Raw genomic sequence first — 11,627 nt, forward strand, 5'->3', positions numbered from 1 at the left:
GGGGGGGGGGGGGGGGGGGGTGTCACCTGTGTTAAACATTTCTATTCAACAAAGAATGAAGCACCAACAAAATACAAATATGCATCATTTAATGGTCACGGTGAGCCAAAGGACTCATCAAATTGTACCAACGTGTTGCAAACAGTCCTGATCAGAGGAATATGTGTCTAAACATAAACTTTCAGAAAATGACAATCCAACACTGATGCTATCCAAGCAGAACACAGATGAAAAGGTGCTGAGTGAAAGCTACAACTCTGGGATCACGTCACATCTGGCAAGGCCATTTTATTTAAAGTGCATGGTTCACATCCTGGATTTTCAGCTGTTTTATGTCTCTAACATCAGAAAAAGACTCACTGCTGAAGTTCCTCATGTTGATTATGTCCGGAGCTTCCTTCTTCATCACATCTGCTGCTAAAAAAGAAAAAGGTTTTCTTACTTGTTCTTATGAAAATAAGTCTTCTCCACCACCCAACACAAAAAGGACCACAGTTTAAAAACTTTACCCTCAACTTAAACTATTTTAACCTTCTGCACAAAGAGTAACTTTCAAATTAAAATCTATTCATTTGAATAAATAAATTAATATTGTTGCTGCTTTCAGTAAACTTTGGTAGGCTGTCAGATCCATCCAATAACAGTCCGGACATGTGGGAAATGTACTCATGTGCTTCTTTGTAATGCCACATATTTATGCCACAAATGTCACAGATTTCAGTTCACATGCTTAATGTTTGCAGTCGTGCAATGGTGTCACTACACATCTACAAATCTTTATTCTTAAGTATCAACTATTCCAAGTGAAAACTGGTTACTGATTTAGTTTCTTCTTACCCGTTTTTTGACGGTGATGCACCCATTTTGCAGCAGTTTCTTTTCCCTCTCGTCCGTGGGTGAATTTCTCTGTCGGTCTGACAGCAGAACTGATAAACTGCTGCTCAGCTGCTCTGACTTTCCTCATTCAGACAAGCTGGACCTGTTTATTTAGTGGGTGACTCATACGTCACAGTGGCACACTTTAGCACTGCATGCAGTGGAGACAACTGAACTGGAAGAAGTGGAGAGGAACCGATTCTATCTACAAATATAAATCATATCCATGTAAACAGTTCGCTTTAAATGACAAACACTAGAGTCAAAGAGTTTTCAGTCAAATTTACCCTTAAGATGCATTTCTAAGAAAAATGCACCTTAAGAACCTTAAAAATGCTTCTCTGTTGAACAGCAATAGTGTTTTTTCTATGCTTTCAGGCTTTAAACAAGTTCATAATCAACAGATGCTAATTTATCTTAGAAGATATGCAACATCTTGGGGAAAACATTGAAGCACCTCAGCTTTTTTAAGAAGTTCAGCCTATTCTATCCTTTCTGTAGTTAACCTCTGTGTTGCATTTCCAGTCTGTTGTAAACATGCAGTTATTTCTTGTCCTCCACCACCTGCATCTCCTCCACCTCAGACAGAAACAGCGTTTGGCTTACTCATGGCCTTCTCACGCCATGCCACAAATGGACCTGTTCCCTGAACTCTTATCCATCAGTGATACACCCAACAGCTGCAGCCATCTGAGTAATTCTGGAGATGGCAGGACTCTGAGTTGTACTGGAAGTCTGAGGTGTACAGAATGAAGAGAAACTGTGAGAGTGCAGTTCCTTTCTGTGCTGCTGACCACCTTCTCAGACACACAACCCTTCAGCAACTGTGCTCCGTTTGTCAGGCAGTCAATAATCCAGGCGGTTGTGGAGGCATCCATCTGGATTTTCTGGAGTTTCTTACATAACACTATAGGCCAAATTGTATTAAAATCACTGGAAAAATCAAAGAACATAATCCTCACAGTGCTGCCTGCTTTGTCCAGGTGAGAGTTGGTTTGCTGAAACAGGTAGATGAAAGCATCTCCAACACCAACTGCAGGGTCCTGAAAGGTTTTCCACTCGACTACTGAGGTGAGAAAGTCTCTCCAGGACTTTCATGATGTAAGATGTTAGTGCAACTGGATGCACGCTGGTCCTTGAAAATAGAATTCTATAAATTCACTATAAAGGTTAGAAAGTTGTACAATAGCTGGGTTTTCCTTCCTCCCGTCTCTGCCGCTTTGGATTCCTGTTGCAACAACAACATCGATGCCCAGTATGTCACAAAATTGACTTGGATAAGATCGAGGTATGGATTGGAATTGAGAAGATTTTATTGATACGGATGCTATTATCGATGCTTCCTATCAATCCAGTTATTTATCAGTTACATGTTATTTATTAAACAGGTTCACTAAATAGGTTTAAGTTACCTGTTTTCTGCATATTGAGATATACTTTGGTTTTACTATCTTTGTCAGCTCCATCCTGCTTGTAGGAGCTGTTTTTAATAATCAAATTTGCTGTTGTATGCACAGTTATTGGCACTTAGGGTCACTTTGGGTGTGTAATCCGTGGTTACAAACAGTTAAACTTACCTGTGGAACTCACCTGGCGTTGATTGCTGGGGTGGAGTGAGCTCAGGACAGAAATTTTCGTTTGACTTCAAGCAAAAAGGAAATCTAAGTCACGTATTATGTTTGGTTTGCGTTTGTGTTGTTTCCTTTGCACGGAAACAACTGATATGAAATATGCTGGACTACATTGTGATGTGGAGAGTGAAATGAACCAAAGATATTCAGACACTACACCCTTTAGCGCAGCATCAGTTATGTTTTCCAGCTTTAACCTACCGCCATGATGAAGTGAGAAACATCGACTTTCTAAAATACTTTCAGCCACTATAACCAGAAAAATACTTTCATAAATACCTCCTTTTTATAGTAGACATTAAAAGATCACGAAACCTACCTGAAATATGCAAGCGTACATCAAAGGTGGCACTCATTCACCCTTTTAGAAACAACAATTTCTTTGCCTGAAAGTATTATGTCCTGATATGTAAAACCTTTGAAAAGAAACAGGGTGTATTCAGTTTTGACTATCACTGTAAATTCAGTATAATTGCAAAGCAGCTTCACTGTGATCTGACATGACCTTTCATTTCCCAAGAACAAAGACCTGAAAAACATTCTCAAAGTAAACATTGCTTCAAAGAGAAAATGGCAAAGGTAGTTTATTGTACCATCTACCGTGAAATATGTGAGGATCTTTGTTTCCTCATTCCTGAAGGCTTTTATCCTGACTTAGATCCAAGTTTTAATAACTACATGAATGTGTTCAGTGGGTCACTGCAGGACAAATATTCATCGTGATCAGTTTTTTATTATTTTATTTTCCAATATGCTCCAAGTGTGTCTTTCAGACCTTTTAATCCTCACCTGCAGACATATACTCGTATGCACCGGCTTCTTTAACTCCAGTAAAAGTAAAACTAAAAGTAAAGATTCACACCAACATTCTTAACGAGGTCCAAGAAACTGTCATGAGACTTAATCTCTTGATTTATCTCCTAAGACATGCATTTTAGTTTCTTTCTCATGCATGTTGACGCGATAATAACTGCAGGAATGCTGTCTCACTGGATTTTGTAAACCTGTCACATAATCAATTCATATCATGTCAAATTTATTTATAAAGCACGTTTAAAACAAGCACAGTTGCCCAAGCTATACAGAACAGAAATAATAAACTAAAACATATAACCAGACAGATTAAATTCATGTAAAAGATAAAAGACAAAGCAGAGTAAAACCTGATAAAATGACTTCCTTAAAAAGGAAGAAATTAAACAATGTCTCTCTACATTCGAGATTCCTTATTCTACACTTTAAACTGTGGAACCTAATTAAAAGTTAAAGAAAGTTGCTGCTGTTTCATTACTTTCCTGTTTTTCTGTCCGGACTCATTTAGCTCCTGGAGGAGGAGCTTATTGAATGCAAATGTATAATTGCTCAGTGACTGCTGCTCGTTGGCACTCTGACTTTATTCTTTACCTCGTTGAACAACATCTTGTTCTACAATGGGTGACTCCTACATCATAGCAATAGACTTTGGCACAGCATACAGCGGCTACGCTTACACTGTTGCATCCAATGAGGAAGAAATTGATCCCGTTTTGAAGAAGTGGGGAGAGGAGCTCGGACTGGACACCCCAAAGACTCCAACCTGCATTCTGTTCAATGAGCATGAAGAAGCCATCGAGTTTGGCTATGAAGCCAAAACAGAATACATCAATGTGCGTGGGGAAGAGGCAAAGAAACTTTATTTCTTTGAAAACTTCAAGATGGCCCTGTACGGCACAGTAAGTAAATATTGTTGGACTTTGAAATGTTTCTATTCTTCCGACAGATCGTGGCATGTGTTATCATACCGTCTGTCAAAGGGAAAAGTAATGGGCAGCTGTTTCCTCTTCAGTGTTATGGTCATTTTGAAAAGTAATTTAACATTAAGGCCTTTCAGATATAGACCTGTGAACATATAGAGAGTATATGAGCTTAAATCTTACCAATTATCTTTAGGAACTCAACAGGGAGGTGACGATCAAAGCTGCCAACGGGAAGTCAATGACAGCCCTGAAAGTGTTCACAGAATCACTGAGATTCCTGAAGGACGACGCACTGAAAACCATCAGCGCCAAAGCAAAGAGGAAGTTCCTCGCCTCAGACTTCACCTGGGTGCTGACTGTACCTGCCATCTGGGATCCTTCAGCAAAGCAGTTCATGAGAGAGGCTGCAACTGAGGTAACTTCATGTTCTTTAGAGAGCACTGAGGCTCTGAACTGCTCACAGCAATGAGAGCTGCCATTTCTCTTCCAGGCAGGTATCGTGACAGAAGGAAATGAACACAAACTGGTCATTGCACTGGAACCAGAGGCAGCCTCAGTCTGGTGTAAGAAGCTTCCAGCTGATGGCTTCATCACACAGAACCATGACAGAGATGCACTGGATGAATCCCCAGGAACTCAGTACATTGTTGTTGACTGTGGAGGTAAAGTACTGAACACTGGTTTAGTCCGTCTGTGCAGACTCTTCGTGATCCAAGTTGGCGGTAACATTAAGTGCTTAAATTGTTTTCTTGGCTCTCAGAGTTGCCTTCTATTTAGCCATTTGAGATTACTGTTACCTTCAGTTACACAAACATTCACACAGCCTTTAAAATCTTGCTTGTTTAAGCACTTAAATAGATCAATAAAAAAGTATTTAGTTTGTACCACCATTGCCAATGGTTGTAAATGGCGTGTAGGATCCATCTTCACTCTGATCTGACGTGACGTTTCATTTCTGAAGGACAAAGAACTGAAAAACATTCTCAGAGTAAACAACAAGGGCAGTTTATCATACCATCTACCATGACCCATGTAAAGATCTGTTTCTTCATACATTTGTGATAACTATCTTTCTCTTCCCAATACGCTCCGTTGTGTTTTTATATTTCATCTAGAGACATCTACTCATATATACTGAATTATTTAACTTTAGTAAAATTTAAAGTAAAGATTCGCACCAAAACAGTCTTACAGACATCCATGAAACTGTCATAAAACTTAATGCAATGATTTGTCTTCTAAAATTTGGATTTAAGTTATATCATCTTCTTTATCCGAGATTGTATTTACCTCATTTTAAGATCTAGTGAGGACCAGGGGCCTCATATACAAAGGGTGCATACTCACAAAAAAGTGGCGTACTCATTTTTTCACTTCAACCATCGGATGTATAAAGAGCGAAATGACCGTGGAAATGTGCGGTGCCTCACGCCAACTTCAGGGCTGGCGCACACTTTTCTACAGCTGCTGATTCTTTGGCGACACTTAGAGGTGATGTTGGGAAACTGTTGTAATAAATAAATGTGTCCTCACACTGAGTGATGTGCACATCTGAGACACATGAACAATTAACACATCCATGTGTCTTCCATTACAGTTAGAGTGGATATAAAAGCATGCAAAGTGCTGCAGTGCATACCATTAAAAGCAATGGCTGCTTTAGCGCTGTTGGGAGACTTTGCAAATGGTGCAAGTGGAAGAGAGCGTGTGTTCAGAGACTGAGAGGATTTGCTGGCACATGATGACAACTGGCTCATCAGCCGTTTTGAGGCCAATCCTCCTGGAACTGTGCACAGAGCTGCTGCCGACGCTGGAGCGTAAGGAGCGAGGAGCCGTGCGCTGCTCGTGCCACAGGTGACGTGCACACTGGGGTTTAGGCAACCAGGTCATTCAGAGGGAGCTGGCCAACCGAATGGGACTGTGCCAGTCGACCCTGAGCCGAGCCATGCCAGTGAGTGGGAGGAATTATCTGCATCTCAGCAGGTATATCAAATTATATCAAATTCAGGCCAACATTGAAAAAAGCTGATTTTCCTAATGTAATCGGAGCTATTGATTGCACACAATACCTTACCCATTTTTACCCTATACCTTCCCGATGGCGCTATAAAAGCGCCATCAGGTATAGGTATTAACCTTGGGGGTATGCAGTTCCTTCCCCAGGTGGAGGAGTTCAAGTATCTCGGGGTCTTGTTCACAGTGAGGGACGAATGGAGCGTGAGATTGGCAGCGGATCGGTGCGGCGTCTGCAGTGTTGCGGCTCTGCACCGACCCGTTGTTGTGAAGAAGGAGCTGAGCCAGAAGGCGAAGCTCTCTATTTACTGGTCAATCTACGTTCCCATCCTCACCTATGGTCACGAGCTGTGGGTAGAGACCGAAAGAACGAATACAAGCGGGTGAAATGGGTTTCCTCCTCAGGGTGTCTGGGCTCTCCCTTAGAGATAGGGTGAGAAGCTCAGTCATCCGGGAGGGGCTCGGAGTAGAACCGCTGCTCCTCCGCATTGAGAGGAGTCAGATGAGGTGGCATCTGGTTAGGATGCCCCCTGGACGCCTCCCTGGTGAGGTGTTCCGGGCCCGTCCCACTGGGAGGAGACCCGGGGAAGACCCAGGACATGTTGGAGAGACTATGGCTCTCGGCTGGCCTGGTAACGCCTCGGGGTCCCCCCGGAAGAGCTGGAGGAAGTGGCCGGGGACAGGAAGTCTGTTTCTTTGCTCAAGCTGCTGCCCCTGCGACCCGACCCTCGGATAAGCGGCAGATGATGGATGGATGGATGGGTATGCAGTGTCACCCACACTACCAAACCCACCCCCCCCCCCGAGAGAGCAAGGGCACACTTCGGCGGTGGGCAGCCAGTCTCCGCTTCACAGCCACCTTAATATCGGACCACTTCTTCTTCACTTCTGCGCTTCTCAGCATTAAAGGCCTCGCTCACGCTCTCCCACCCACTCCTCTTACGTTTGCTGCTTATATCGTAGGACAGCTGCCAAAGAGCACATTTTTGCAGGCCTCCACTTCAGAAAGTAGCACCTCCGTCTCGCTTTCCGTTAAGTTATTCTTTTTTCCCCATCTTACTAATTTTTTCTTTATTTTCTGATCCTGCAGAGAGAGGAATCGCAGGGCTCATTTTGCATATTTAAGTAGGGGGCGTGGACAGGGAGGAGTCGGGTACTCCGACATGTGTGCTCAACTCCATGTTGATTGGGATGTACAAACGAAATGTGCTTAGATTCATGCGTGCACACATTGATACATCCAGATATTTTTGCACGTTGGACATTTTGGTTTGAGCGTACGCCATGTTTCAATAGGAAATCCACACAAGTCTTTGTACATGAGGCCCCCAATGATTTGTATTATGTCCTGATACAGAAAGACTTAGAAAGGAGTGTTTTTCTCCACATGATTATATTTTGTTTGGTTTGACATAAAACTTAAAGTAAAATGTGTTTGAAATGATTGTCGGATACAGCAGGAGGATACAGTTGGAATCACTTCCTCTGTCTGTTGCAGGTGGAACTATTGACATCACAGTGCATGAAGTCCAGGAAGGAGGAGCCCTGAAGGAGCTGGACAAGGCCTCTGGAAATGATCAGGGTGGACAAAATGTCGACAGAAAATTCAAAGAGTTTCTCAAAGAAATATTCTGTGATGGTGTCTGGGATGAATATGAAAAAAATTATCCAAGTGAGGTCCAGAAACTGATGTATGACTTTACTCGTCTCAAACAGGTAGATGAAGATGTTCAGTTCAGCTGCCCATATAACCTGGGAAAGCTGGCTCAGAAAAACAAAGATGTAGAAAAGTTCTTTGAACCGGTGCCAGGTGCAACCTGGAATGATGGTTCAATCAAAATCTCAAGAGAGAAAATGAGGTCTTTCTTTGCTGAGAGTCTGCAGGGCATCACCGAGAACCTCAAAGGAATCTTCAAGAAAGATTTTAGCATCGAGTACATTCTGTTGGTGGGAGGCTATGCTGGGAGCCAGATACTGCGTCAGCACATTACTGAACAGTTCGGTAGAAGATGTAAAGTTCTGTGTCCTGCCAGAGCTCAGGAGGCCATTGTGAACGGGGCAGTAAAGTTTGGAAGAAACCCAGAGCTGGTGACATCTCGGAAAAGTGTCTATACTTATGGCATTGCCATCTGTGTCGACTTTGATGAGTCCCAGCATAAAGCAGAAAAGAGATTCACAGCTGATGGGATTGAGATTTGTGGGGATATCTTCAGTAAACTGGTGGAAGAAGGCGAAGATGTGGGTTGGAATGATATCAAGACATGCTCCTTTTTCCCAATAGAGTCAATGCAGACATCAATGAGTATGAGATTTTATCGTACAGAAAGAAAATATCCCAAGTATGTAGATGAGTGGGGAGTAGAAGAAGCCGGTTCCTTCATTGTTAGCATGCCTGATACCGCAGAGGGCCTGAACCGGGAAGTCAGCCTGGAAATCAGGTTTGGATCCTCAGAGATAACAGCCACAGCCACAGATGTAGCTTCTGGGTCCAAAGGGTCTATAAAGATCGATTTTATGACCAAATCAAGACAATCTGGTAAAAATCCGCCACAGTCCATCTAACCACTGCATTACTTCACCTGAATGAAAAAGATAAAGAAATTGTCTAAAGAGTAAGAAACTCAATCACTTCCATTCTGTCAGGATCACATGTTGTACTCAGATTTTAAATCTTAAACTAGTCCAAGACTTTGATTTTTCTTTATTTTCCATGAAACTAGATCACTTCTTTAAAGCTTCAACAAAAATCAATTTTCTGTTTCTGACATCTTTTCATTTTCTGTCTGTGATAATAAAAATGTTTTAAGTGAATATCTGCTCACTGGTGACATCTGAAATGTATCATTGGACTGGAGTTCAGATTTTATTTGCTATTTCTGCTGTGTTTTTAATCTAATCTTTCAGCTTGATGATCCATGCAGACATGAGATAAATGGGATTAACTTTTAAAAAGCAGATTTCAAACTGGTATCAGGGGCAAAATGATGATGTGTACTTAAATCATACGGTTTTAACTTCCTTACACCATGATTTTACATGTTGTTTTATTATGAGTATCTATTTAAACTGGATATTTCTGACCTTTCAATGTTAACCAATTAAATAAACTGAATGTGATTTCAGGATTTGTGGCAAAGTTGTGTTTTAATTAGATTTAAAGATAATGAATCTTCATGTGTGCACATTAGAAAAGTAAAATATATAAATGTAATCTTAATAAACATCAGCATCACAACCATTTTATTTAGGTTTCATGAATAAAATAAATAACAGAAAATTAGGTCAGTGAATGTTGTGCGTTTATATTTTTGTATATCTTTATATATCTTTAAATACACTATTTCCAAAAGTATTGGCTCATCTGCCTCTACGCACATGAACTTAAGTAACATCCCATTCTTAATCCATACAGTTTAATATGACCTCGGCCGCCCTTTGCAGCTATAACAGCTTCAGCTCTTCTGGGGAAGCTTTCCATAAGGTTTAGGAGTGTTTATGGGAGTTTTTTTACTATTCTTCCAGAGCACATTTGTGAGGTCAGACACTGATGTTGGACAGAAGGCTCTCAGTCTCTGCTCTAATTCATCCCAAAGGTGTTCTATCGGGTTGAGGTCAGGACTCTGCAGGTCAGTCAGGTTCTTCAACACTGAACTGGCTCATCCATGTCTTTATGGACCTTGCTTTGTGCACTGGTGCACAGTCATGTTGGAACAGGAAGGGTCCATCCCCAAACTGTTTCCACAGAGTTGGGAGCATGAAATGGTCCAAAATCTCTTGGTATCTGAAGCATTCAGAGTTCCTTTCACTGGAACTAAGGGACCTAGCCCAGCTCCTGAAGAACAACCCCACACCATAACCCCCCCTACACCAATGTAAATCTGTCCCATTTTCCCAAAGAAGAAAAAAACAAACAGGTTATCTAATACTAACACTTCTAACCAAATGGCTGTTCGGGGACTGGATGTAATACTTGAAAACAGGAATTATGGCGAGTTGAAATTCCTGAATTGACTTATTTTACTTTCCATTTCACAGTTTTCTGTCCAACATTACACTGGAAAATGTTGGTGGGGAGAAGGAACCTGCATATGTTCCTAGATGGATGTGACCAACTGAGAAAGCCTAGTTTGTGTTTGAGACTGAAAGTAAACTGAAATATATAAGTATGATTTGTTTATGCTGATTCTGCCACAGACTGTTTTCCTTAAAAATCATTTAAACTTCTGATTAAACATATCAAACAAAAACAGAATCATATAGAATCATCAACCAGCCACAGAAAAGTGAGATCAGGGACGTCCGTCCTTATTCTCAGATTATCCAAATATTTGTTGTGAAATCATCTGAAAAATGTATCCGATCGATTCAGCTCTATAGCCACATTAACAGCTTACAGCCAGTGTTATGTGTGAGTCACTCACTGCAGAAACAGGTCCAGCTGGTCTGAAAAAGAGACGTCAGAGAGCGACTCAGCAGGTTTTTATCAGCTCTACTGTCAAAAATTCAGCCTCCGACAGACAAAAAGGAAAAGAAGCTGCAAATTTCACCGTTTTCTGCAATAGAAAATTATACGGTAAGAAAGATGAGAAAATCTCAACATTTCATCGTGTAAAATGAAGAATATTTCATGTAGAGACATGAACACTGCAGATGGAAGTCGGTATATTGTACAAACAATCCTGTCAGTATTTGATCAAACAGGAAGTAAAAGCTGCCTTTTAACTTTATTTTTAAGTATCACAACTTTTTCTAAAAAATCACTTTCTGTGATTTGAACCCATGTCTTCATGTAGAGAAAATGATGAAATGTATTAATAAACACCTCAAGGGAGGGTTATGGGTTTTGTTAATCCGGTACACGCTCTTCCTGGATTCATTGAATAGTAATTTCTTAATCCTCCTGTTTAACAGAGATCAGACTGATGTTGGTGATTCAGAGAAAAACTCTGAAATGTTAAAGAATCATTTACACAAACAGAGCGAAAGTGATTTCAGAAACGAGTTTCATTCACCAACTGGTTCTGTAACTTAGATGTTTTAATCTCCTAAAGTGACAGAAAGTTATTGGTTTACTGTGATTCTGATAAAAATCTGCCTGTTAGTTTTATATGTGTTTGAACTAAAGGCCTCCTTCGTGTAAATAGTTGCTGTAAAGTGAGCAGCGTTGGGTTTCTGTGTCCCAGGATCGTCCTCTGCAGGCTGCTGCTGCAGATCTCTGACATCTCAGCGACTGTTCAAAGATCTTTTCTCAAATCAGTCAGACGAGAACTTTACTGAAGATGAAGTTTTGTACAAAATAATACTTGAAAATAAACTGAACCACCAGTTATAATCAGATAAAAAATTTATGTTTTTAACAGACTTTGACAGA

The 11,627-nt window shown here is 41.0% G+C and overlaps 1 protein-coding gene across 1 annotated transcript; it reads left to right on the plus strand.

Moving 5' to 3' along the window:
* Window positions 1–3,905: 3,905 nt before the first annotated feature.
* Window positions 3,906–8,818, plus strand: LOC140319288 (heat shock 70 kDa protein 12A-like). The gene is made up of 4 exons (XM_072396875.1): window positions 3,906–4,219; window positions 4,437–4,658; window positions 4,734–4,905; window positions 7,755–8,818. The coding sequence occupies exons 1-4, from the start codon at window positions 3,938–3,940 to the stop codon at window positions 8,816–8,818; spliced, it is 1,740 nt and encodes a 579-aa protein (XP_072252976.1). The 5' UTR covers window positions 3,906–3,937.
* Window positions 8,819–11,627: the final 2,809 nt, after the last annotated feature.

The sequence above is a fragment of the Leuresthes tenuis genome, unplaced genomic scaffold (assembly GCF_036924035.1).
Source record: "Leuresthes tenuis unplaced genomic scaffold, fLeuTen1.0.hap1 SCAF_12, whole genome shotgun sequence".
Lineage (NCBI taxonomy): Eukaryota > Metazoa > Chordata > Actinopteri > Atheriniformes > Atherinopsidae > Leuresthes > Leuresthes tenuis.

Bases quoted from the DNA above. Each gene is read 5' to 3' on its own strand.
- LOC140319288 (XM_072396875.1), top strand. From the start codon at position 3,938: ATGGGTGACTCCTACATCATAGCAATAGACTTTGGCACAGCATACAGC. The intron at 4,220-4,436 runs GTAAGTAAATAT...AATTATCTTTAG, and splicing joins AGATGGCCCTGTACGGCACA to GAACTCAACAGGGAGGTGAC. The intron at 4,906-7,754 runs GTAAAGTACTGA...TGTCTGTTGCAG, and splicing joins CATTGTTGTTGACTGTGGAG to GTGGAACTATTGACATCACA.